Source organism: Sminthopsis crassicaudata, chromosome 1 (assembly GCF_048593235.1).
Source record: "Sminthopsis crassicaudata isolate SCR6 chromosome 1, ASM4859323v1, whole genome shotgun sequence".
In the NCBI taxonomy this organism is placed as follows: Eukaryota; Metazoa; Chordata; class Mammalia; order Dasyuromorphia; family Dasyuridae; genus Sminthopsis; species Sminthopsis crassicaudata.
In genome coordinates this window covers 298,486,211-298,513,591 of record NC_133617.1, presented here as the reverse complement: position 1 = coordinate 298,513,591, position 27,381 = coordinate 298,486,211, and the positions used below count along the sequence as shown (strand labels likewise).

General features: G+C 34.3%; 1 protein-coding gene and 1 long non-coding RNA gene across 2 annotated transcripts; one reads left to right on the top strand and one right to left on the bottom strand.

The window, feature by feature from the left end:
* Nucleotides 1–26,113, bottom strand: LOC141558736 (carbonic anhydrase 2-like). The gene is made up of 7 exons (XM_074296425.1): nucleotides 25,701–26,113; nucleotides 24,350–24,547; nucleotides 11,717–11,838; nucleotides 8,845–8,937; nucleotides 6,524–6,586; nucleotides 5,768–5,923; nucleotides 1–774 (listed from the first exon to the last, which is right to left on the bottom strand). Exons 1-7 carry the CDS (start codon nucleotides 25,738–25,740, stop codon nucleotides 649–651), a joined length of 798 nt encoding a protein of 265 aa, XP_074152526.1. The 5' UTR covers nucleotides 25,741–26,113; the 3' UTR covers nucleotides 1–648.
* Nucleotides 25,452–27,381, top strand: LOC141558784 (uncharacterized). Its single transcript, XR_012487148.1, has 2 exons — nucleotides 25,452–25,558; nucleotides 26,316–27,381. It is a non-coding gene; the product is annotated as an uncharacterized LOC141558784 (long non-coding RNA).

Here is a 27,381-nt window from a genome sequence, read left to right as displayed (position 1 = left end):
CATAATTATTTATTTTATTAGCCAACATATATCTAAAATACAATATGAATTTTTCTTTAAATTATGGTATATATCCTCTGAATGGAAATATAATCTTTATTTTAAATAACTATAATTAAAATGTTTTTTCTAGATAATAATTCAAAATTCACAAAAACATCATCCCTACAAACATATAAGAATTTGTAAAAACTATATTTCAACATCTTAAATGTAATCTCTTGGAATCATTATTATTAATTCTGCCTTCTCACACTTTATATTGATGCAATTTAATCACATTGGAGATTTGTCTTCAATTTTTCTGCTTTGCTATATTTAAAACAGCTTAAGGATTTTCAGCTCTAGGCACTCATATGCCCTATCATAGGGGAAGGAAGGAACAATTTTATGGTTTCTTGATAGAGAAAAAAAGCATAGCTATCACTAAGCACCAGGTCAATATCACCTTGCCAAGCATTGCAAATGGATCTGCACTTGTAGGTTACTAGGGGGTTCACACATTGAGAACATCTTAACTTGGTCTACAACCTTTTTATATTTTATGAGAAAGAAATTCCAGTACACATACAAAAGGATTGAGACTAGAATAGATGCTACCAGTGTACAGATTTGTGCTTAGTTAGAGAGAGTCATTCTCTTCAGAAATCAACTTTTGAAAGATCTTTTAATTGTCCTGTCATAGAGGGGCTGGACAGGGCGCCAATTGCACATCATGTGTTTTCCAGGTTTTTCTCCATCAGAAGTGAAGTAAAGGCAGTAAAATTCTTTCATCTGGAAAACAAAAAGAAAGCATTTATATTAACTTTCAAGCAGGTGCTCACAATATAACTCAAGAACTGGGATACTATAGCTGGAGTATCCAATTTCCACAGGCATCAAAACCTTTGCTTATAACTGCACAATCTCCACTATCTAGCACAGTGCCTTATACTTAATAAATGATTTTAAAAATTAAATTTAAAGAGCAATAACAAGACTTGCATAAGAAACTGTGAAACTTTGGTTTAAAGAAATAGGCATACTTATGTATGTAACAAGGTGGTAAGCAAAACTGCTGTATACCCTTCTGAACTTTTTTTTTTTCTTTTATGCTTTTTTAAAAGAAAGGCTTCATGGATACTCTTTTTTAAAAAATATGTCACTATGGACACAGTCCTCCCTTGTAATAATGTATAGTAAATCAAAACAAGTAACACAGGTTATATCTAAGAATGCATCTCTCATTCTGAATTTTGAGACCATTACCTATCTATCAAGACATGTATTTCATTATCAACCTACTGGTCACCATTATTCTAGGTATAATTTAAGAATAAATTGTTTTTATTTTGAAATTAAATATTTCAAAAAACAGGAAAATAATATGGCAGAAATTGGGCATAAACCAGTATCTTACATTATTTACCAAGATAAAGTCAAAATGAATACATGATTGACATGTAAAGAGAGACATTACAAGAAAATTTGAAGAACACAAAACAAAATTTTTCTCATACTTATAAATAAATAAGAGATAGTGAGGTGTAAAATAGATAAATTTTGATTGCACTAAATTAAAAAGATTTTATACATAAAACAAATGTAGTCAAGATCAGAAGGAAAGCAGAAAACTAGAGGGAAAATGTATACAAAGTTTCTCAGAAAAAGGTCCCATATATCTAAAATACATAAAGAACTTTGTCAGTGGCCAAAGGATATAAACAAGCAGTTTTTTTTCAAATTATGGTCATATAAAAATTCCCTGAATCATTACTAATTAAAGAAATGCAAATTAACCAAAATGTTTGAAAGGAAAAGTGACAAATGTTGGATGGGATATGTGGATATGTGGGACACTAATTCAACATTGATATTATTTTCCATGAAAATCTTTTGCATGATTTTCTAAAATCAACAAGCTTATCATTTATCATAGCATAATAGTATTCCATTCACAATCATATACCACAATTTTTCAGCCATTTCCTAATTGAAGGACATCCTCTCAACTTTTTAGATCTTTGTCATCAGAGAGAACTGCTATAAACATTTCAGAACATATAGCGGTTTTTTTTTCCTTTTTTCAAAATAATCTTTGGAAATAGACTTCTAATAGTGGTGTTGCTAGGTCAAAGTATATAGACAGTTTAATAATTCCAAATTGCTCTTCAAAAGGGTTGGCTCAGATCACAATTCCATTAACTTCAGGCTTAAACTTCTCTCACAGCAAACCTGCAATCTCAATGAAAGAAAGGAACTTCTGCTGAGGAAATCCTCTCCACCAGGGGCAAAAATGATGCCTATTATATAATTTACAGTATTGGAAGGTTAGTCAGAAAACCTCATAACATGCTGCTGATATCTCCTTGGCTCTGCCACAGAAATCCAAGATTGGTCTTCACTTTTTTTTTTCCTCCAATCATCCACCACAATTTTTCTTGGCTCTGTCATTCAAGTGCTTCCCAGAGTTCTTCTCTTTTTCACCTAATTTTATTTTTGATGAATTTCTGGCAGGCTGAGTACTGCTAGACTTTAATTCCTACCCAGCTCATTCTGGGTTTACTTCTTTTTATAAAATCATTTTTTAAAAGATCTAAGTTTCTGCTTATTGTATTCCTTTCATGGGCTACGGGATTTCCTTCCTATAGAAAGAAAAGCAAAGTCCTAGTTATTAGCAAAGCAAGCCAGGAGAGGTCAGAAACCTGAATTTTTCTGAAACACCAAAATCTAAGGGTCTGAGATGGACCAGGAAGCCAGATAGGAGAAATTCAAGCAGAGAAGATTAGTACCAGATCAAGCAGCAGAAAGAACACAGGAGGTATCAGCAAGCTGACTACTTTTCTTACTCGATCTGCGTCACCAATGCTTTGGCCCTTTTATAGTAGCTGCTATAAAAATCTGCCTTCCTGCCAATGTATTTTAAGGGGCTTGATGCAGATTCTCCCTCTTATTTGACCACAGTCATGAAGTCAGACAGCATCTTTCTTGTCAAATGACTTTGTGGGGTTACATGGGTAGAAAGAATCTATGGATTCTGAGACAGGCAATTGGGCCCTGCCCTACTCCCACCCCCCATATTTTCTCTTTTCCAGTCTGCTGGGCACTAGAGGCATTTTGGTCGCTTCAATGAATCAAGAATCATAAAATCATAGATTTTAGAACTAGAAGGGACCTCCGATGTCACCTAGTCCTCTCGTTTCACATATGGTGAAACTGAGTCCTATAGAGCTTGTGACATATTTGGATATGTCACACAAATAAAATGGGTAAGACTGGGAGTGGAGCCTCAGGTCCTTTTACTCCAAATATAACATTATTCTACCATCAGAGGGGCTCACTAAAGACTCTCGATGATATATTATTCTTCTTGCTCATTCATAATTAATAGCAATAGGAAAGGAAATTATTAAGACTGGGGTGAATATAAGTGAAAGTTAGTAGGTCACAGGACTTAATACCTATGTTATATAGAAAGAATTTACTCCACCCTCTCTGGGTTTCTGGAAAGACCTTCTTGTACAGCTATTTTAGAAGAATAGTCATACATGGTCCCTAAGCATTAAGACTCATTAAGGACAAGATGGCACCACCATCATATCTCTTAGAGGTATGCTGATTATTAGAGCAATCATTGGAAATGGGGATATATCCAACTATGGAAAGAGAAGCAAGGTGCCAAAAAATATCAGTAACCAAAGGTCCCAGATTCAAGCCAGAAAGGATTATAAAAGATTAGAAAGAAAAATCAAGGGACAATAAACAGACTGGTGATATATCTGACGCAATTCATCTGGACGTATCTAAGGTATCTAAAGAAGTCATTAGAAGAGACCAGGCTATCTTTTGTACATTTTTAAATAAAATTTTGTAAATTGTATTTATACATCTATTACATTTGTGGTCATACAAACAAATGAAAGATGCAAAGCATATAAAATCCCACTGTGCTTTTTTTTTTTTTTTTTTTGACTACAGAATGGCATTCTATTTTGGCACAGCAAAATGCTGATTTAAAGGTCCTCCTTCTACAATGCTCCCAAGCCCATGTCAAAATCATCAAAATGATTTCTTGAGGAGTATATGAACTTTCTAATTTGTTTATCAACCTTCTAATTTATCTACCAATCTATAAGCATTTATGAATCTATTAAGCTACTGTGATGTGAATGGCATTGTGGTTTGCAAGAAGCATAGAAAGACAAAAAAGAATCAGCAACTCCTACCCTCACAGAGCTTGTTTTCTATCAGAGAAAACACTATGTGTATACAGATGTTTATGCAAAGTAAATACAAGATAATATTGGGATGGGAGGAGGACATTTAGCAATCTGGAGGATTAGAAAAGGCCTTATATAATTAGCAACATTTGAACTGAGTTTTGGAGGAAGTAAGAAATTCTTAGAGGCAGAGGTAAGGAAGGAATTCCAAGAATTAATAAAAAGCGTATCCAAGCAGATGGATGTAAAACAAGGCATAGAACAAGGAAGTAGATGCTTATTAAAGTTATTTGCCCCTAGCACAGAGGTTGTCCAGTTCAAATTGAAGAGGAATTTCATAGAGATGGTGAGATTATCCAGAAGCTCTGTTTGCATATTGGGAGGATTCCATCAAGCTCCAGAATATTGTTATATAAATCCTAGAAAGGATCAGCCATTATAACTATCTATACTGGACAAACCAAGGGGATGAGGAAGGACTATTATTGTTTAAGATTATGCTAGCTTAATATGATTAAAGATTGTCATCAGATAGCTGCAAGATCAGAAAATGAGATAGCTTAATCACACAGTAAGAGAACATGAAAACTAACGGGCAGATTCTGAGCCTCTAATGGAGAATTTGGGAGAAAATACGGACAAGGGTTAGATGTCTTCTCGTCCAAGAGTAGGTTATGATCTACTTAGCCAACAAAATTATATATTTCTGGGGCAGCTAGGTGGCGCAGTGGATAGAGCACCAGCCCTGAAGTCAGGAGGATCGGAGTTCAAATCTGATCTCAGACATTTAACACTTCCTAGCTGTGTGACCCTGGGCAAGTCACTAAACCCCAGCCTCAGGAGAAAAAAAAAAAAAAATATATATATATATATATATATATATATATACTTCCTTGTAAGCTTCTGGAGATTAGAGTTTGGTTCATTCATGACATTTGTACCTCCAGCACTGAACCTAGCCTTGACACATAGTAGGCACAGAATGAGTATATCTTTAAGACCACAGATTAATCAAAGTGCTTAAGTGTGACAAAGTCATAATATTTTTTAAAAAAACATATGTTAAGATATTATAAAATGTAAGTAACATTGTCGCATCTCAGGAATACTATAGAAAGCTCAATCACTTTGGAATATTAGATATAGGACATAAGAAACAATAAGATGTGTCAGGAATACAGGATTTTAAAAAATTTCCAAAGAATGAGTGCTAAAAAATTAAATATATATTGCTCCAGACAATCTATTTGCAAACCAAAACCTAAATTAATGAATTTTCTATAAAATATAAACTTCTGTAAAATGGCTGACATTCTATATTCTATACTCTGATTATGTGTTCTAACCCTAAAATAAATTTATATTTACCTATGTATATACTTCCAAAATGATCTTAAAATCTGCATCAATCTTTTCTAATTTGCCAATCATAACATAACATATATTTTTAAAATTCTTTTTGTAAGATGTTTCTTTAGATGAAAACTGAACTTTCAGAGAGCACTATTTATCATAAGTAAAACTACAGTAAACTTTAAAATAAGCAAATCTATCAATAAGAAACATACCTGTGCATGGCTCAGAGAGATAGGCTCCTTTAAAACAATCCAGGTCACACATTCCAAGAGAGGAGGAGTAGTCAATGAGCCAGCATAAGTATAATAATCCAAAGACTCAGGAAGAAGACCAGCTGGGTTAAAGTTAGTGAAAGCTACATTTTGACCCTTAAACAAAACAAAACAAAACAAAACATTTAAAATATCATAGGAGCATATTCATATGTATATATCTGTTTAAGCAATGATGCTTATTAAGGGAAGATCCATATTTATTAAAAAATAAAAACAAAGAAAATGAAATGTTGAAAAATAGGAATTGATTTGATTTAGAAAGTATGATTTACATTTGAGATATCTATTTCATATATAACCTATTATCTTTCCATTGGGGTTATCAATTACATTTTATCCAGTACCTACTCCTTAAGACATTTAAACACAGGAGACCAAAATAATAGTGAAGGAAATAACTTAAGATAATATCAAAGCAGAATGAATCACAGTGGTGGTTAGGAAATTTAAATACTTATTCATCCCTACCATGGATTAGAATCATACTAAGACATGAAAATAAAGGAAAGTTGGTAACTGAATAATGGGAATTAAAGTTTACATGTCTACACTTTTATTGTGATATAACCCTGCATGTTATATCTAAAACAGATACATAATTTGAGGATTTTTCTAAAACCAGATAAGGCAGAGAATAAAATCTAACGTAGTACCAACAAATATTAAAGTGGCACCAAAAGATGATCATCTTACCTTTGTTCGAATACTACTCAGAGCATTAATGATTTTCTGAAGTTCTGGTTTATCACTTCCCACCTGTAATGTGATACATACAGAGAATATGGTTTGTACCATTAAAGCTTTAATTTACCATACCCAATATAATGGAGTAGGAGGGATTAAATTCATAGAATATCAGACCTGATTGTTTTAACAGGAGTTTCTTGTTGCCTTTTATGAGCAAACAATTGTGGCTTGTATTTATATAACCCAAAGTAAAATAGAGATTGGTCAATTATGCAATTAAATTTAAGAACTTACTTTCCATCTTGAATTGTCCACTTTGCTAGTATACTAGTGAAATTATCCTATGAACTTAACAAAACCTTTTCTACATTTTGGACTGTTTGGACATGAAGAAGTTGTTGTTTGTCCCTCATTCTTAAAGAAAATCATGGCATCAGAGAGGGGATGTCATTATATGCAAGTGAATTGGATTTAAGTGAGAGAAGCTACCTGCCTCATTTTCCCCTCTAGAACCTTCTGGGTCCAGTGGCTAGCTATAGATCAGGATGACTGGAGATGGCAGTGTGAACTGCATAATTATCAATAAAATTTAAACTTAAATCCTGATAGAGTTCAAGCAATAGATGATAATTGCATAATTATCAAGAGAATTTAAAGTTTAACTGATAGAATCCAAGCAATAGATGATAGTGGTAGCTCACTGGATTCGAATGAGAACATCCGCAACTTTCTCTATGAGTGGGACTTCTGGAAAAAGAGTGCCCTAGCAGAGATAATCTCTCAACTCTAAATTTTTTAAAAATATGTTTCATGTAGAAAATGCAATATCCAAAAGCAATCCTATATATGTATAATCTATATCAAAATTGCCTTCTGAGAAAGAAAGGTGAGGGATGAAGGGAAGAAATTTGAAAGTGAAAAATGATTTAAAAATGAGTGTTTAAAATTGTTTTGCATGTGATTGGGAAAAATAAAAGTCTTCTTTTAAAAAGAAAAGAAAGAGAAGGAAGAGCATCACAGGCATGGAAGACAGAGAAACTAAAACATGGAATGCCCTGTTCATAGAATAATAGCAAAGGAGGCCAGTGTAATATATAGTGAAGAAGAGAAAGGTATAAGAAGACTGAAGAAGTGAAACAGAAGAAAGAGGAGATTAAGAAGGTCTTTGAAGGCCAAAGAGGATTTTCTGTTGATCATGGGCAGAGTCAGAACTATACTTTTGAAAAATCTCTTTGGCAGTTGAATGGAGGATGAATTGAAATGGGGAAGAGAGGGCAGCTTGTTGGTGCAGTGGCTAGAGCACCAGGCCTGAAGTCAGGAAGACCTGAGTTCAAATATGATCTCATATATGTAACACTTCCTAGCTGTGTGACTCTGGGCAAGTCACTTAACCCCAATTGCCTCAGCAAAAACAAACAGATAGATAGATAGATAGATAGATAGATAGATAGATAGATAGATAGATAGATAGATATAGATAAAAAGAAATGGGGAAAAGACCAGACCAGCAGGCTACGACATTATTCCCAGTGTGGAGTAATAAAAACCTTTATCAGAGCAGCAGTAGTATTATTATAGAGAAGGGGATGTATTTGAGAGTTCAGGATACCTTCGTAAGAGATTGCTTATGAGTAAAAAGCAGTGAGAAATTGATAAGAAGAACAGAGTTGTAAGCCTGGATGACTCTGATAGTGACAGATTTCAGGAAGACCAATTAGGACCAATAATATGTATGTTATTTGAGGGCTAATTTGGCTAATAATTATAACTCATATTTACAGAGAATTTTAATGTTTACAAAGCACTTTCCTCAAGATTCTTGTAAGATAATTTATTATACAGCATCCATTGCAGAATATATATTCTAGCATCCATCATACAGATGAAGAAAGTGAGGGCCTGCCTTGCCAATTCAAAAAACAAACAAACTAGAGGAAAACAGAGCCTTAATTCACACCCACATCTTCAGATTTCAAGTTCAGTGTTCTTTTTCACTATAGTATATAACTTTTAGGAATGGCTTATCATCAAGACTGGACTCTAGGTACTTCCAGCCATAACAACTTGTGAAGACTGTCTATTAAAGCAAGGGGGACAGGCTGTAATCCACTTCAGTAGAGGAAATATTGACACTAATGAAATTATAGATCTTTTGAGGTATTCAAAGGATATAATCGGGTACAATAGCTTTTAACATTTGAAGCATTTACTAAGAATTTTTATTGAATATTCTAACCTTTCCAATATGCTAACGTGAGATAACTTGGATGAGAGGAAGCCCAGTTATGCTAGAACATTCAAGAAGAACATTAAACAAAACAACTAACCTCTAAAAAGACCCCAATAACAGCCAGTCCATCATCCTTGGTCACAGCAACCTTGAAACTTTCGTATTTTGTATTCCAATGAACCAAGTGAAGCTAAAATCACAAAAGAACATAAAAACACAAAGAGTAATAAAAATTCAAGAAAAAGTACAAGGTAATTTTATTCAATAACATCTTTTACTATGATAGCACTTTTAAGCTATATGTAAAACAATATTTAAAGAAAGGAATGGTGTAGTAGATAATAGATACATCTATTAAAATGTTTTGAAGTAGCTATTATGTTACAGGTCCTAAAGATAAAAAGCTCAATAGTTCTTACCATGAGATACAAGTAATATAGAGGATGAGGAAGGGAAGAACTATATATATATATACATAATACTATATATACATAATTTAATTTAAAATATAAACTAAGTAAATACAAAGTATTTCCAAAGAGGCGGGTGCAGTTAATTGGAGGAACAAAGGACTTCCTACTTCTTCTTTTATAAACATAAACTTTATCAATAGTAATAATGAAGAGAAAATCACAACACTTTGGATGTAAACTACTTGTTTCTCTTTGAAAATCATAGTTATACAATGTAAGAGCTGGGCAGAATATTTAATCAAAGAATCAATAAACCCTTATTAAATGTCTACTATGTGCTAAGTTGCTAGAGATATGAGACAATCCCTGCCCTCAAGGAGGTTACAACTTAATAAGGGAGACAAGGTGCAAACAAATAAATAAATAGCATACCATAATTAGGATAAATAGGGAAAAAATTAACTGAAAGAAGGCAGAAAGGCTAGTTACAAATGACTGAATGCCAAACTGAGCATTTCATAGAGTTGCTCCTGGATAAGTAATAGGAAACCACTGTACTTTATTGAGTAGGAGGGTTTTAAGGTAAGATGTGTGCTTTAGAAAAATCACTTTAGGACTGATTGGAGGATAGGCTAGAGTAGGGAGAGACTTGAGGCACAGAGACCCTAGGACTCCCTAGTCCTTGACCCCAGAATTTTCTCTCCCCAAAAGACAAACTGTCTATCTAGCTAAGGAATATGGAGCAATAAACTTATCTGTCAATAGGATCTTGCTAAAATTCAGGACCTAGTAAGAACCTCCATCTTTGTCTCCTTATTTGATTGGCATCCTGGGTCGTTAATTGTTTTTTGTAAAAGCCACATCCCTTCCCCACCTGGCCTTAATTTTTCTTTGTAAGAGCCATATCCTGACTTCTTTATCCGAGGCCCCCCTCCTCACAGGAAAAGACTACATCCTGACTTCTTATGTTCAACCTTGCTCTCCCATGTATGCTGTTACCCTGCCAGCTGAAAACCCAAAATTCCATCATAAGCTTCTCCCACTTTGCTGGAGTCTCCTACAGAGTAATTGGTCATTTTTGACATATTAAAAGGTTTTTGTGACTCCAAGAGAATCTCTTTGAATTCTTTCAAACCAGCTGAGAAACCATGACTCTGGGAAGCCTCAGACCCAGCGGCAGCTAATAAAATAGTCCAGGAGTGAGGTGATGTAGGCATATACTAAAGTGGAGGCCATATTTAAGGGAAGATGGTGACTTATTGGAGAAATGTTGCAAAAGTATAATCAACAGGCCTTGTTAACAGATTGGACTGGGGGGAAGGGAGGAGAGAAAGAATGATTGATACATAATTCCCAGGTTGTAATCCTGAAGGACTAGGAAAATGGTATTGCCCTCTATAGTAATAGGGAAGAGGTGGGGAGGAGGATTTAAAAGGAAAGATAATTAAATCAGTCTTGTTCAACTTGAATTTAAAATATTGGAAAAGTCAATCCCCTTCCTTTTGTGGATGAGCAAATGAAGGCCAGAGAAATTAGTATATTTGCCAATCGTCTCAGAGATAGTAAATAGCAAGGATTCAAATAGGTCCACTAGCTGCCAATAATAGCTAGTTTATATGGTATTTTAATATTTACAAGGCACTTTAAGTTTTTCCCCTCTTCTACATCCTCATCTAGAAATCAATCAATATGGGATTTACTCAGGCCAAGATCTAATCAGAGTAAAAAAAAAAATTCTAATTTTAGACTAATAATTGCATTCCTGCTCATTGCTCTTACAGGTCTGGGAAACATTGATTCTCTCTTTTGTCAGTCAGGTGATATGGAAACTCCTTAAATTAAGATTTGGTCATCCAAATCACCTATCCCAAAGACCTTTAATATAGCCCAATTTCCATTATTAATATTCATTCTTTTTGACCGAAGTTGACTTTCACCCTCAGGTACACCCCCTTTTCAAAAGACTTTATAAATATCAAATAAAATATAAATATCAAAATAAATATCAAATATAAATATCAAGAAGTTCGGTCTCTTTGGCTACCCTGGGTACAATCAGCCTGTTTTGTTGACTACTTTCTAGAAGTAGTCAAAAAAATTGAGTTTAATTTACCCAGAAACTTGATCTCTCAGAACTTTTAAATTGTCATAAGGAGGAAGTCTCACTCTTCAAATGCCAAGGTCTTTTTGTAAGAGATTTGGAAAGGTGGAGTTGGAATAATTTATGAAATTAATTGAACTAGTCATATAGTGAAAATGATGGACAATGGGTCCATTACAGCTTTCTCCATAAAAACAAAAGATTTAAAGGAATCCCCTATCTCCTTCCATTCCCCAATTCCCCTGGACATTTGGCAAAAATGGCAAAGATCACAAAAGTATAGTAATAAGAGGTATACACAAATGTCTTGAAGACAAACCATTGGAGGCACTACATATATTGAGAAAATCATGAATGAAGCAAAGTATAGAAGTTTAAAGTTTTTAACAAGATTTTTCAAAAAAGTCATTACATGAATATGCATTAATAAAAAGAAAAAAAAAAGACTTTCCTACCTCAGCTGCATATTGCTTTCCATCCAAAACATGCTCAGAGCCCTCAACTTTAGTACTGCAGCCCCAGTGAAAATGAAATTGGATCAATCTATACTTCCCAGTCAGAGGTCCTCCAGATAGTACTGAAATTCAAAGAAATAATGTTACTACCCATAATTCCCCCTCCCCACATTGAATTATAGTACAAGACTTTTGTTAGCAATGTTTCCACTCAGTGAACTAGAAATTCGAATTCAAATATATTCTACTCTACTGAATGAATACTTGGGTTTTAAAAAAAATTTTTTAACTTTATTTTACTTTATCATATCAATGACTCATAGAGCTTCCTTGTTCAATTCTATTTTTAAAGGAATTATTTTTAAAAAAATTTTCTCCCTCTATCTTTGCCTTCCTCCTACATCCTAGACAATAACATAAGTTAAATGTGTAGTTCTTCTAAGTATATTTCCACATTTATCATGTGCACAAGAAAAAAATCAGATCAAAAAATAAAAAAATAATGAGAGGAAAAAAGATAAACAAGCAAACAACAATGACAAAAATGCTATGTTTTGATCCATATTCAGTCCCCATGGTTTTCTCTTTGGATACACATGGCTCTCTCATCCATCACAAATTTACTGGAATTGGTCTGAAGTACTCCATTTTTTGAAAAGAGCTAAGTCCATCACAATTGATCAACACATAATCTTCTTGTTGCTGTATACAATATTCTCTTGGTTCTGCTCATTTCACTTAGCATCAAGTTCATGTAAGTATTTCCAGGCCTTTCTGAAATCATCTTGCTGATCATTTTTAAATAGAACAATAATATTCCATAATATTCATATACCATAACTTATTCAACCATTCTCCAACAGATGGGCATCCTCTCAGTTTCCAGTGTCTTGCCACTACAAAAAGGGCTACCACAAACATTTTTGCACATGTCACATGTCATTTTTGCACATTTTCTCTTTTTTGATTTTTTTAAAATACAGACTCTATAAAGACATTGCTGGATCAAAAAATATGCAGAATTTGATAGCCCTTTGGGCATAGTTACAAATTGCTCTCCAGAATGGTTGTATCAATTTACAACTCCACCAACAATTCAATTAATGTCCCAGTTTTCTAATATCTCTAGATGAGATATCTATCATTATATTTTCCTGTTATCTAACACAATATAAGAGGTAAAAAGTGGTACTTCAGAGTTGTTTTAATGTGTAATGCTTTAAAAAAAAAAAACAGAATCACTCAAAATGTTTTTATGTAGGATACTTAAAGGCATAACTCATAATAATATTTAGCTTAGCCTGTACTAAAAATGGAGCTAGTTGACCAAGTTTTTCCCTGTTGAATTATTAAATTAGTAAGTAAAGTTAATAAGACTAATTTGGCATTCCCCCCATTCTGATTTTTGTTTTACAGATCTTTGGGAAGAATCCTACTAATTTCTCAAAGATGGTTGTAACAGAAAGAAAGGAAAAGAGATATGTTTGATCAATTCTGAAATGTTAACCCAGGATATATTTTAAAATATTTTTTCCTTGTTCTAGATTCCTGTGAGTATTACCTGAAATTGCCATATTGGGGGACATGGAAGTGGCAGAGGGGGCCGATGTCAGTTTGGACATCTTTCTCTAAGCTAGAAAATCACTTGTCTATAGATTTAATATTATATTAAATAAAACTATGACAAATTGGTGCCTAAATACAGATTATTATTAATATTTTTTCCTCTTCACCAACAGCAAGGATTATTCTTTGCAGGTAACTCATTTATATGGCATATTAAGTCATCTCCAAACATTGAAAATAGTGATTAAATAAAACACTTTTTGTAATATCTGCTTTAATAGAATTTTAAATATAAATTTTCACTTGATCTGAATTGCTACAAAATAATACTCAATCCTTCTAAGGACTGGAATTTAGTAAACCTTGAAAAATCAAACTTTATTGATTAAAAAAATACGCTTAAAATCCATAAAGCAAAAAAAAAATTATAGATAGAATAATATTATTATTTTGGGATAGAAATATAATAAAAATTTTGCATCGAGTGATAGCCCTGGTCCTTCTAGCATTAAAGAATCAATGATTTCATCCTAATGGCTACTCTCTCACAGATGTAGGTCCCAAACTAGCTTTAAGAGGGGCTATGATGGAAAAATTCATCCCTGTGGAGCCAATCTAATGATGAGCTTTTCCAACCAGTCAAGTTGTATCTTCTGTCAATGTTTCCTACATTGCAAAACAGACTTGTAAATATAAAACACTACAGCTGAGAAAAAAACTGCCATTGCCCCCAGTGGGAAAAGATGAACATTTATGCCTTTAAAATAGATTATTAGGAACACCATCAAACATAGAATAGTGGCCCCAGGCCATGGTCTGTTTGGCTGAATGCATAGTTCAACCATTTATTTCAGTTACACTTGTTAAGAATAAGTCTCACAAAGTAAACATTCAAAACAAAATATAGCAAAGCTTTAGTGTGCATAATTTCCCAGGGGGGAAAAAAGAAAGTAAATCCCAAGTAAAGAGATTCTTTTAACAATTTTCTTGAGGATATAGAGGACATATAAAAGTGGGCCTGGAAAATAGAAGAAAGGTAATTGATGGAGATAAAAAGTTGGGAAGCCATAGAACAGAGCTAATAAGGAGTTGAAGCTTACAGATGAGTAAGATTGCCAAAGGAGATCTAAAAAATGGTAAGAGAAGAGAGTCTTGGGGAACACCTGCTTTTCAAAAGTCAGCTATGGAGGCAGAGAAAGCAGTTAAAGTAAGAAGGAAAAGCAGAAAATTATTTATGGAAAACTAAGGGAAGATTTGATGTACAGTTGCAAAGAGGTCAGGGAAGATGGGAATTAAAAAAAAAAAACACCTTTGAATGTTAGGTCACTAAAAGAAAGGGAAAGGAATATGCATTTATTAGTTACCTGCTGAACGCACTGCACTGTACTAAATCCTTTCCAAATATTATCTCTTATGTCTCATTGGAGATTTTTCAAAGGGAACTTTCAAGAAAAGAAGCCACACTGCAAAGGGTTGAGAAGATGGCATAAAGATAGAAACACAGGTAACATGCAGCAAGCTTGAGGAGAGAAATGAGACAGAATAGGAGAGGAAGGTTAAAAGAAAACTAGTCTGGATTAAAAAAATCTAAGTGTTTTCCGGAAGGCATTGGAGGAGCCAGAGAAATAGGGTTGAAAATTCATGGAGGAAGAAAGTCCTTAAGAAAGAGGAAGGAAAAGTAATCTGGGATTGGCCCAAGGGAGAAATTGAGATGTCTTTTCTGTGACCGGAGGGAAGAGGAGCCCTAGTGATTTTAAGGAACTGAATGGAATCTGAGTGTAAATCAAAGCAGCGCCAGCCCAAAGCTACATTGTTAAGTCCATACAACTTTGTCCTCTACCTGGCCACCTCTCCTTGTCCTCTTCCCCCTAACACTCAGCCCTCAAGGTTCTCAGATTCTCAATTTAGAAGGCCAAAATGTACATCTCACATCATCTTCTCTTATCATTCTCTCCCAAATCAAAACTTACTCAATGCCTCTGTTCTGGGAGCCACTAACTTAGCTGCCAATTACTCATTATTAGGTATTTGAAGGATAACTATTAGAAGACAAAACTTTAAAGATCTTTTGCTTTTCTTTGTATATCCGGGGTTTAGCAGAGGACCATGGTACTTAAAAATGTTAGTTAACTGAAGGGAGTGTTGAACTCCAAACTGTCTTCTGAGAAAACTTGTGTTTTAACTGGGAAAATTCGTAATTGAAAGGAATTTTTTCACAAGGCTTCCTTAGTACTCTCCCAATGACCCCACTAGCCAATCTATTCTGTTTACAATGAGCCTTTGAATTATTTTTTTAATAGGAAAAAGAGGGTAATACAAAAGTAGATTGAATGGCCAGTCAGGGCTCAAGTGTGATCATAGCTATCTCTCAGAATAACACTCCCCTTCTCAGTGCCCCTCAAATCACTCTCTAACTCAGGAAATTGTCATTGTGATATAGAGCAAGTTTTTGAGATAGTAAAGTAGCATCTTACAAGAATGAAATTCTGATAATCTCACTCTCACACCAATTGGGGGGATAATGTATCCTGACAGAGCTAACATGGCTTTTTATAAACATGAATTTGATTATGTACTGTTCAAATTGTATCTTTCCAAACAAAACAACTACAAACAAAAATCTATTGTAATAGGATTGGCCTATAAAGGGCACATTATGCCTTTGCCTCAGCATCAGCTATTCTTCAAACTAAAAAAATAAGACAATTATTTCATTAAAATGCAAGATAGTTTTTTATTATTCAAAAGTTAACTTTCTGAAATATACAATGTATTAATAATCTGTTTGCTTTCAAACTAATGGATTGGAAGGTATTTTATGGGAGTTCTGGTTATAAATATATATTACTCCCATGAAACTAACACACTTGGATGGCTGCTGATATGTCAAAATAAATTAAATGAGACTATGTCAAGAAGCTGGCTCAATCAATCTTTTTAAATTTATCTAAGGTTTATTTACCTCCTTGGATGAATCCTGTCAATTTTAAATTCCAAGTCAAATAAGCCTTATTGCAGTTGTTATTTTAACCTTTGTGTATGTGATTTTCAAATCCTTGTCCATTTATTATGTATTTTTAAATAATTTAAAAAGTAGTGACGATCAATTCAGAATTGATTATATTAATATTCTAAACCAATCAGGGTTCAATAATTTTCTGTGCTTATCTATTGTAACCAGGATTTTCAAAATAAGTTGCTCTGGGTAGGAAAATTCTCTCCAAAACCCACAAACAAATGCTTATATTTATATATTTATTATATATGTAATGTAATATCTGTATTATAAAATATAACATGTAATTATGTTATACATAACATGATATATATGTTATAAAGTACTATGTATAACTGGTGCAGGCAATTGATTGGTTCTTAGAAACTGTTTTTAAGCCTGGAAATGAATTTAAAGCAACAGCCAGGGTAGCCAAAGCATGCTATGAATTCTTCTAAAAGTAAATTAACATTGATTCTCAAACTCCTTCCTTTCATTTAAAAAAGAGAAAAAGGTATTTGGGTTAAAGGCAACTGAGCACAAAACACAGGTTTGTTCATTTTTATGACCAAAAAAATACTATTCTAGCAACTTGAACATTTTCTAAACTTTTATCATTTCAGAGAAGAAAGATTTCCTGGGGGGGAGAAAAGATAAAGAGACTCAAAGTCTACTTTTAAAAAAATCTAAGGGGCCTAATTAAAACACACACATACACATATACACACACACACAGAGGCATACACACACACACACACACACACACACACACACACACACACACACACATCAAGACAGGGATACAGACAAACTCCCTAGGAAGGATGTGGGGAAAAAGGATGATTTTCCACTTTACAAAGGAATGACTCAAAACTTAATGCAAATTAAAATATCAGCACTTTAAAGCTCCAGCTGACCTAAGACAATTAAGTATACTGTACATTTCAAGTATTCAGTAAGTCCAAGAAAGCATATTGCTGAGTAATTTCTATGTATAAAGGGTCTAGTGTAGTAGCATTACATACCAACAATACAAATTAATATGTATTGTATCTGATTTTTTAAAATTAGACTGTCAATAAACAAAAAGTAAAAAATTAACAGTTTTGTTTGTTTCCTTGCATTTTTTTTCTCCAATTTTCTAGTACTTGAAAAGAAGAAATACCTTCTGGTACATATGAACTACACAAGAAAGTGAGAAAAAATTTTCAGAGGAAAAAAAAAGAATTTCTAATTTGTAGAATCCATCGATAAAGTTTTTTGTGCATATATATATATATATATATATGTATATATATATATATATATATATATGCCATACATATGTATATAGCAATTTTAGAATATTCTAATTATATTCTGTGGATAGAATAAATTTTATGTTTTAAATAATAAAGCCAATGAAATAAGGAGGAATTAACAGAAAATACAAGGTGTAAAGGACTTTCTAAATAAAATTTATTTTTCATCATGCTTGAGCAATGTTAACTTCTTAAGAATGATATAGCAGAAGAGCGCTAAATTTAAAATAAAAGAATTAAGGCTCAATCTAGGCTCTTTTAATGAATGTGGACAATTCCCTTTAGCTTCGGGGTACCCCAGTTTCCTTCTCTCTCCAATGAAGAAATGTTAATTACCTCCAAATAAAGTTTATTCCAGCTTTGAATCCAATACTCATTTACCTATCTAAATTAACCAAATGAGATTCTAAAAGTGAAACTGGCTTCAAAAAAAGGCTGAGGCAATTCCTTATTATGCTTCCAAAGCCCAAAAGAGCTGAACTTGAATTTCATTTTTATTTTTTCGATAGGTGCCAATATACAGGCAAGTGCACACATAACTTATAGGTGTATTTCTGTTGTCTTTTTAATCTCTTCTCTAAATGCATTTTAGTTCACTTCAGAATTAACTCAGTTCCATTATATCAATTCTCCTCAAGCCTGTGCATGCATTTTTTGCATGCATGGGGGAGAAGGTATTTCAAAGAGATTATAAAGGCCTCAGTGAATGCTAATTGTCCCTCAAATCCCATCACTCAGAGATAATTATCTTTGTAAATCATTAATAAAAATATTAATTTCTATAAACAAATGGGCAATACTATGAAAAATGTAAAGCTGTACTTAATTATTAACCAAAAACAATGGTTTTGGATTTGGATAGTAATATTTAGGAATAATTATTTTAAAAACTGCTTTTTGGATAGTAAGAGTAACTTTGTAAAATGAAAATTTCAACATAGAAGTCCTGTATTAGGTGTCCCAATAGATAACACCAAGAAGATATATCAATTGGTGTTTGATACAGATAAGTCTTTGACAATCTGGATATGTTGCCATGTAGTAGTTAGGTGCTTAACATATGTTATGTGAAATACCACTCACCTCCAAACAAATGTGGGAGATATGTATGTATATATGTATATATGTATGTTTATGTAAGCATATATGTTACTAATATGGGGTTTATATAGCTAATATGTGGGGGGGGTTGGAAGACTGTAAATATAGTGTTTTTTTTTAATTAAATTACTCAGAATAGATAGTGATAGGAACAGATTAATTATTTTCAAAAATATTTATTTGAAAAATGAAAATAAAAATAAAAAGCATGTTAATGAATAAGGAGAATAATCATAATTTTTTAAAAAGAAATGAAAACAGAACATAATTTAAACAAAGTATTGTTAAATTCATGTATAAAGTCTTTGATATGGGCATAATGAACCATATGGGTAGGGCACCATGATTAATGATACAAATTATTGTGGTATACTACATGCCTCATATTAATGTTTGTACCTCAGATTTCAGGTATTCCAGAATCTTCTTTGTTTTTCCTTATTAATGAAATTCAATATATATCATTCAAATTAAATTCATTGGTTCAATCAGATATTTGGAAGGAAACAAACAATACAGAATAGGTTTGGAAGTGTACTATGGAAACTTGGTACATTCACTAATCTCTGATCTCAGCAGTGGAAAATAGACTGCGAACATTACTTAAAAATTTTTTTTCTTTCCTTTGAAAACACAAGTTACCTGGCTAAGATAAAGTTTCTAAGCAAAGGCATTCCAACTGGGACTAATAGAAATACACATTTTTGACCCAACAAAATGGACAACAATGTGGGAAAAATCATTTTACAAGAATGCTTGCAATTAATGTGTTTTTACATTATTAATAAGCTATGTTCAAAATGTTTTAAAAATCAAACTTTTAATAAAAGATCTCAAATCAGTTGGAATCATTTAAGAGTTTTTTTAATAGTCATTATAAATGGATTAGCAATTTTTCATTAACTTGTTTAAAAGTTTATAAGATTACTGAGTAATAGTTTAGCCAGAATTTCTGATTAAAGTTTATTAATTCCACAGTTAAAAAGAAACATAGTAAATTAAACCAATATAAAATAAGTGATAAAGAATTCAGTTTTGTTTCAACCCTTAGTCACATTAGTTAGTTTTAGCCTCTGGCATTGGAATTATGTGATATTTACAGAATAACAAAAAAAAATTGGAATCATTGAAAAGTTCCCTAAATTTGAAATGTCACTGTGAAAATGAAGTGAGAAGATAGCATGATAAAAGGAAGCAAATGAAGTGGAGTTTCTAAATGCAGGAAATGAAGACTTACAGGAAATCTAAAAATGTTAACACACTATTAAAAAAAAAATCCTCTTAACAAAAGGGATGTTTATAATGGGTTTATAACAAGAAAGAAAAGTCATGTCATCTGGTCAAAACAAAATAAATTATTGAACCACTTTAAACTTTGAAGTTTTAGTCATTCAATTGTCTAAGCATACAAGTAAAGCAATATTTTTTCTGACTTTTTGAACCATTTGTTTATACATATAGCAGAAATAATTTTGAAAAGTTAAGATAATTTTTTAAAATTTAAGAATATTTTTCTTTAGTGTGAGAGACAAATGGAAACTTTTATTATGATTCAGATGAATCTACATAATGTCATCTTTACGCACCAGTTCTTATTACCCAAATATATAGCAATAATCCATTACTGGGACAGGAATTTGCTAAAGATCTCTAGAAGTACCACCCTACAAATTGTGTCTAAAACATGATAAGATTCTCAATTCCAAACTGTCTACCTCACATCTAAGAAACCACTCCATTTACCGGCATGAGTGATTTTTACTTTGATGGACTTCAATTTCTGTTTTTACTTTTAATGCTCAGACATTTACTCTTTTTCATTGTATACATTTTAGTGACATTTTTCCTAAATGGGATAGTCTAACATTTAACTCTGAGACACACCTGGTCTCATCTCCTAAGTGGCAGAACTACCCTAGTAAATATCACTACTGAATTATTAATTTTATAAAATAGTACAATAAGCCACTTGCTAACAGCTTTTGTATTTCAAAAAAATTCATGAGTTCTAAGTTACAGTTATGTAATATAATCATTGGCTTAACTGCAGATACATAAACTTAGCGTTCTAGACCTTACTGCTAATGTATATTAATATTGCTTTTAAGCATGAATTCTTTTAGATATCTAATAAGCCTAGCTCTGGATCACTTTATTATTATAATTACTATTATTGTTGATGTAGTATACTACTGGTAAGAAATTATTGAGTGTCAAGCAACTTTTTTTGAAAATAAAAAGACAGAGTTTGCTTGAGCAACTGATAAGGTAAGTGCTTTCTCAGGGTCCTAAAGATATAAATGAAAAAAGCAGGTATACAGTGAAAAGAAGGGCAGTCTTTGAGTCAGGAAGAACTTGACTTGTTCAAGTCTTACTCCAAACATATATTTGACACCTACATAAGTCAGTTAACTTCTCAGTGCACCCAGACTACTATAAAACTATAAATTACTGCATACAAAAAGTTGGGGGCAGCTAGGTAGCATAGTAGATAGAATCAGGACAACCTGAGTTCAATTATAGCTTCAGTAGCTAGCTATGTGATCCTGAAAAAGTTACTTAACAATGTTTATTTTGGTTATTCATCTGTAAAATGAGTTGGAGAAAGAAATAACAGAGTCTTTTCCCAGGGTCATATAGGTTTGTTAGTGTGTGAGGTTGGATTTGAATTCAGGAAGATGCTTTCCTGTATTCAAGACAGCACTGGGTGTTCTTAAGTGTTTTGTGGTCACTATTTATTGAATGTGTATAAAAGGTTTGTTTTTTTAAATAGCTTAAAAGATTTGCCAGATTTCATTGCAGTGCTCTAAATTTACTGTTTTAAGTTACAATAATCCTAGGACAGTTAAATAATCAACAAAGTAAATGTTCAAAGGACAAGACCATTGGCCAAAAAATGGAATATATGTGGGGGCAAATCATCTAAAATCTAGACACCAAAAAAAAAAAGTTGTATTTGTAGACAAAATTTTAAAGATATTAAAGAATCATTTCATTTTAGTATTATAAATATTTTATAATTTATAGGATATTGTAAAATGCAAAAAAATCTCTTTGGAACATTACTTTTGTTCCGTTAGGATTGAGAAAATGGCCAATAGCATTTTAAAATATTTTTTAAATGGTAACCAAATTATGGACTCCATAAATTAAAAGGATTCTGCATTTAATTTTCAGCTGTCGGGAATAAAAATAAGGAAATGATTTTAGCAACCTTAGAAACCTGATATTCCTTGACTGCTCAACACATGAGAAGACATTTCACACAAATGCAAACTTATTGTCATTAAAATTTCAACATGTGTGAACACTTAAAATAACTTCCTAATTCTGATCTTCAAGTGTCTGTCAAATATGGCTGTGAATCTACCAATAAAGTGTGCCTTATCCATGTTAGATATGAATTACTAGACAATATATGCTATTACTAGAATGCTTAATGGCATATTCACATTTGATAGATCTTTGAAGAATACAGTAAGAAGTTAACTTATCTTTTAATACAGATATACCTAGAATTTATAGTAGAAAGGAATCTTGGAGCTATCTAGAGATTATGATAAATGAGATGACTTGTATAGCAGTAGAGGCAAATATAAATGCTAGCTATCATTATAATCCAAATACCTCATTTTACAAAGCTCAAAAAAATAAAATGACTTGCTTCTAATGTCACACAACTAGTAAGACTCAGAAGCTCAATTTGAATCCATGCATTCTGGTTTCTAATCGAATTCCTTTCTACAAAACTGCTTTAGAATATTACAGAAAAACATGATGAATACGTAGGGATAGTTGGGGGCATCAGGTATGGGTGTTTTTGCATGTGCAAGCATTTAGTATGTAACCAATGAGTTTTATAGAGTTTTAGGAAACATTTCTATATTTATCTCTTGCCTTTTTCAGGTGTATCTTGGAGCAACTCCATAGCTTCACACTATAGGTATTATCTCTCAAAAGGTTACTTGAGACATGTCACAGTGCTTAAAGGCAACATTTCTGACAAATTAATCATGAAATTTCATAGTATGTTTTCTAAATCTGCACTTTTCCCCAAGACCCCTGGCCTTGATGTAGACTTATACATCATATACTAATTGCAAAAATCTTCTTTACCTGATAATAAAAAGTCTATTCAAAATTCCTCAATTTTAATGGAAACACTAATTTACCAATCAACTAAATGCAAAAATCCTGCAAAAAAGAGATTTTTTAAAAAAAAATTAAAAGAGCTTCTCATGGTTTATGAATTTTACTGAATATAAAATATACCTACTAAAACAGGCTGACCATTAAACAGACATTGTGAAGTACTAGCTAAAATCACTCAGGCTGTACCAACATACATGGGATTCACTGGATATGTAGTGGAGGGGAATATATATCTTTTCCCAATCTTCCTTCTTTGTTCTTTCCCTTCCCCAGCTTATTCCCTTAAAAAAAAAAAAAAAAAAAAAAAAAAAAAAAAAGATTCTTCGCACAGATAACTTATTTCCTGAAGTATTTGCAAGATGACAACACAAAAGAACTTAGGAAAACAGGGCACTGACAAGTTAAATCAGCAGTAGCCAAATAAGGCTGCTACTGTCTCTAAATTGGACTCTTTCCCTGTTTCTACCAAAAAAAAAAAAAGGAAGAAAAAACAGGAGAGGGGGAGGGAGAATAAGAAGGAAAAGGAGAGAAGGAAAGAAGGGGAGAGAAAACAGGAGAGGGGAAGGAGAGAAGAGTATCCCATATAACAGTACAACTTTCAATTCAAAAGTAAAGAAACATTAAATATCTGTATGTGTGCTGCTCTATATTTGGAAACTATAATAAAATTATAAGTTTAAATTATTCATTATGAGCAAATATCTGTTACAAAAAAATGCAGTAACTATTTCATCAGTAACATCCAATATGTATGTATATTCCCATATGTAAAAAATATCTAGGTTTATATATGCAAGTGATCTGGACAGATGATGGGTGTACTGCTACTTGTTATCAGCCAAGACCAGAAACCAAACATAGACAAAATGTTAATGTTTCCAAGAATTTTGAAATTTACTAGATTGCCATTACCCTTTCTTCTTCTCACTGCTGGTTTGATAACAAGATTATCATACATTCTCAATATACTTTAGCTAAGATAGAATTTTTAAAAATCCAATAGTTCTAAATATACATTTTATACATTATACATATACATCATATCATTAATTTATATTTTGTAATAGTTATTTAGAAGGAATACAGGAATACATTTTACTTTGGGAGAAAAATCTTGCCAGAGTCCTCAATTATCCAATCTAAAACAAGTATTTATCCACCAGCAAGTGAAAGTCTAGTTTTTTAAACAAAATCAGTCAGCCTTGCATTTGTTTAGCCCGGGGTGAAACAACTCCACTCGAAAAGAAATATGTACAAACCCACCATATTTAAAAGAATGAGAGCACTAACTCGAAAAAATCAGCCAAATTATAGATAAAGCAGCATTTATTGAGTGTCTGTAGGAGAAGTGAAAGGTACTTCTGGGAACCTTTAGGCTGACAGATTTGTTTGTAATTTTTTTTTAAATTTTTTTAAGTTGTCTTAAATTTCTTTTGATATCACCTCCCTCTATTCTCCACTACTCAAATAAACTGAAAGTTCTATTGTAGAGGGTGCTCATTTCAGAGGCTAACCTACCCGATCTATCAGTGGAATCATCAAACTCGACGTTGAAAGAATGACCATTGTTGATGATCCTCTTAGCGTCACTGGGGTCATAGGTGATCTGCAGGGGTTTCAGAGAACTGTCATACAGTGTTTTGCCGAACTCAATTTCCACAGGAGATTGTCGTTTTCCACGGGCAATAGGAAAAGCCTCATGCCATTTTTCTGGCCCTATGGTGAGAAGAGAGGCACGTTTATCTTTTAAGAGAAGAACGTACAAAGACCAAACCCACCCGAAGAGAGCCCTTTAACAGAAAGTGCAACAGACAACAGGTCATTGCAACCAGGTAGGCAATGCTGACCGCCGGGCTGGAAGGCAGTACTGTAGATCCTCCACTTGCATGGTCTCTACCTCCTGCAGACATTAAAGTATTTAATTTGGTAACGATAGTATTCATACTCTACATTTGCGTGCAACTCTAAAAAGGCATTTTTGTTATCTCAAAGCGTTTTCATAAATTTTCTTTCTTTTAATTATGAATGAAATGGCGGGGTTACTGAATGCAAGTGTCGGGTTTTGATTCTTTTATGGATTTGGAGACAAATTACCCTCCTCTCCACATTCCCTTCTGCCCCTTTCAAAGCTTCAGAAAACCTAAAGTCATGTACCAGTTCATTCGGATTCCTAATGAATCCTTAAATTACAAGGTGGTAGACTAGAAAGGAAAACTCTCAGAAACACAGCATAACGGAAATAAAACAGCCAGTAGGAAGCTGCTCTCCTACACGGAGGAATGGGACAGTCCTTGGGAAAAGATCTGTGAGTCACAGACAGCGTGGAGGACGTGCCGGCTGTGTCTGCCTCTCGGCTGAAAACAATGCCCAACGTTCTTTTAGATGAGTATTTTGGGTCTCAAAATGCCCTAAAGGTACTTTCGGTCATCTCTCTCTTTAAAAGGGGGGCGAGGGGAGAAGAGGGACCAGGGTTTAGAGAGATCTCCTTGTCCTACCTCCTGCCCCTGCTTGCCAAAGGCAGGGAGCAGGATCATTGATTCCTCGACAGTACCTACCCGGTTGCCCAGCGACCCAAAGGGAAACGTAATAGTGGATAAGGGGACCAGTCCCATACCTCAGCTGGGAAACCAAGACAGAAGAGAGGCTTGGGAAGCGGGGCGCGCCCGGGAGATCCCCGTGTGCACCTGAGCCTCAAGCTTGCAAAGCTGAAGCTGCAGTAAACAGCAGGTGCAGTGCGGAGGAGCCACGCTCCAGCCATCACCATCTTCTCCTGCTCGTCATGGGCAATTGGGGATTTGGGGCAGAGGACAGTTGAAGGGGAAGGACGGGGGAAGGAAGTCGTCCCTTCTTTCGGAACGCTTTCACTCACCATTCACGCCTGGCTCATATCCCCAGTGGTGTTGGGACATGGTCTTGCAAGCTGTTCAGGGTTTAGTAATTAGCTCTTGGATTGCACCTCTGCACTGGTTACTGCAAGTCTGTCCCCGGCTCTTTCTATGATGGGCTTTTATAGGCTCCCGCCAACTCCAAGTCCCTTTGCGACCGGGGAGGTGAGGGGGGGAAAGGGAGGAGATGGCTGAGGGTGGGGGTAGGAGACACTGGTTGGACTTGGGGGAGGGAGGGCAGTAGTTGGGATGTTATCTCGAGGGCAGAGCCTGGTCGGGGCGGGCTGGAGGGAAGGCGTGGAAAGCTCCCCTATATAATCTCTGGGCCGCTCTCCCGTGCCTTCCTCTCCTCCTGGCTGGAAGGCTCCCTATCTATTTGGGTGCGCTGACATTTCCCTTGCACAGAGCAGCAGGTCCAAGTTAAGGAGGAGAGAACAGAACCAGGATCTCCCGGCCCAGCCTCAAGCACCCGAAGCGCTGCTGAGAAGCAGCCTCGGAGCTTAGCAGGAAAGCGCCCAGATGCGCCCCATCCCCCTCCCTATGGTGGTTCTCTCTGCTCCAAACCCGATACACCCCAGCCTTTACTTTCCCCCTTTTAGATTGCCGCGGGGACATCGTCCTGTGTCAGGGAGCTTCTTGGCCAAGGTAGACTACTTCCCAGAGTCCGGAGAGCCACCGCCGGGAGGGGAGATGCATTATTTCCGTGGCCTCGGGGCTAGAGCTGGAGGAGCGGTGTGACCTTGGGGCATGTGGGGATACTGTTCCCGGTACACTGAGAAGAGCTGCCTGCCTGGGGCTGGGAGCAATGTAAGTTGGCGCTGCCGCCTGCTGGGCGATCCTGGAAATTCTGAGGGGGAAGGAGGGACCCCCCCTTTTTTTTCCTGTACACCGCATACATTCTATGGACACTCAGAAAGATTCACTTTTTGACAGTGGAACCCAGCAGAATTCACACAGTCTTCTTTTTAAAAATCACTTTGTGGAAAACCCCAGCCACTTTTGGTGGTTCTTGCCGCCTCCTTCACTTTGACCTCGCCTATATTTTCCTCAATTTATATAGCACTTGTATAATTTTTATTCTCTCCCCCACCACTACGAGACTGCAAACCCCTTGGCAGCAGGCTCTCTGTGTTGAAGCTCGAACACTTTTTTGCACTTTGCACTCTTTTTTTGTTTTGTTTTTGTTTTGTTTATTAGTTCAAACCTCCGATTTCATAAGTGTAGATTGCTCCCAGAAAGGACATTTACCTTTACATATGCAAATAGATCTTCTCTGTCTTGCATTTGAAAGGTTACCTGCCTAGAGAAGGTCACGAAGTCACTACAGGTGTCAGAGGAATCATGTGAACCTAGGTTTTTTCTGACTCCCAGAACAGTTCTTTAGACTACGCAATATTGATTTGCGCATTGAATCATTTAATTAATTTTAGTTGCACTCAGGGAAATGCACTGACAACAGACATAGGAATACTTTGATCTCTTGGTTTTTTTTTTAATAGTTAAAACAGATTCATACAGACATATAATAAATTATCTAAATTAATTTCCCAGAATATGAGGCTAAAAGAATGAGACTATCTTGAAAAGAAAAAATAGATGTTTCCCTCAAGAATTTGATATCAGTCAAATTGGTGTAAGTTAAAAAAAAATACAAGTGAGAAAACA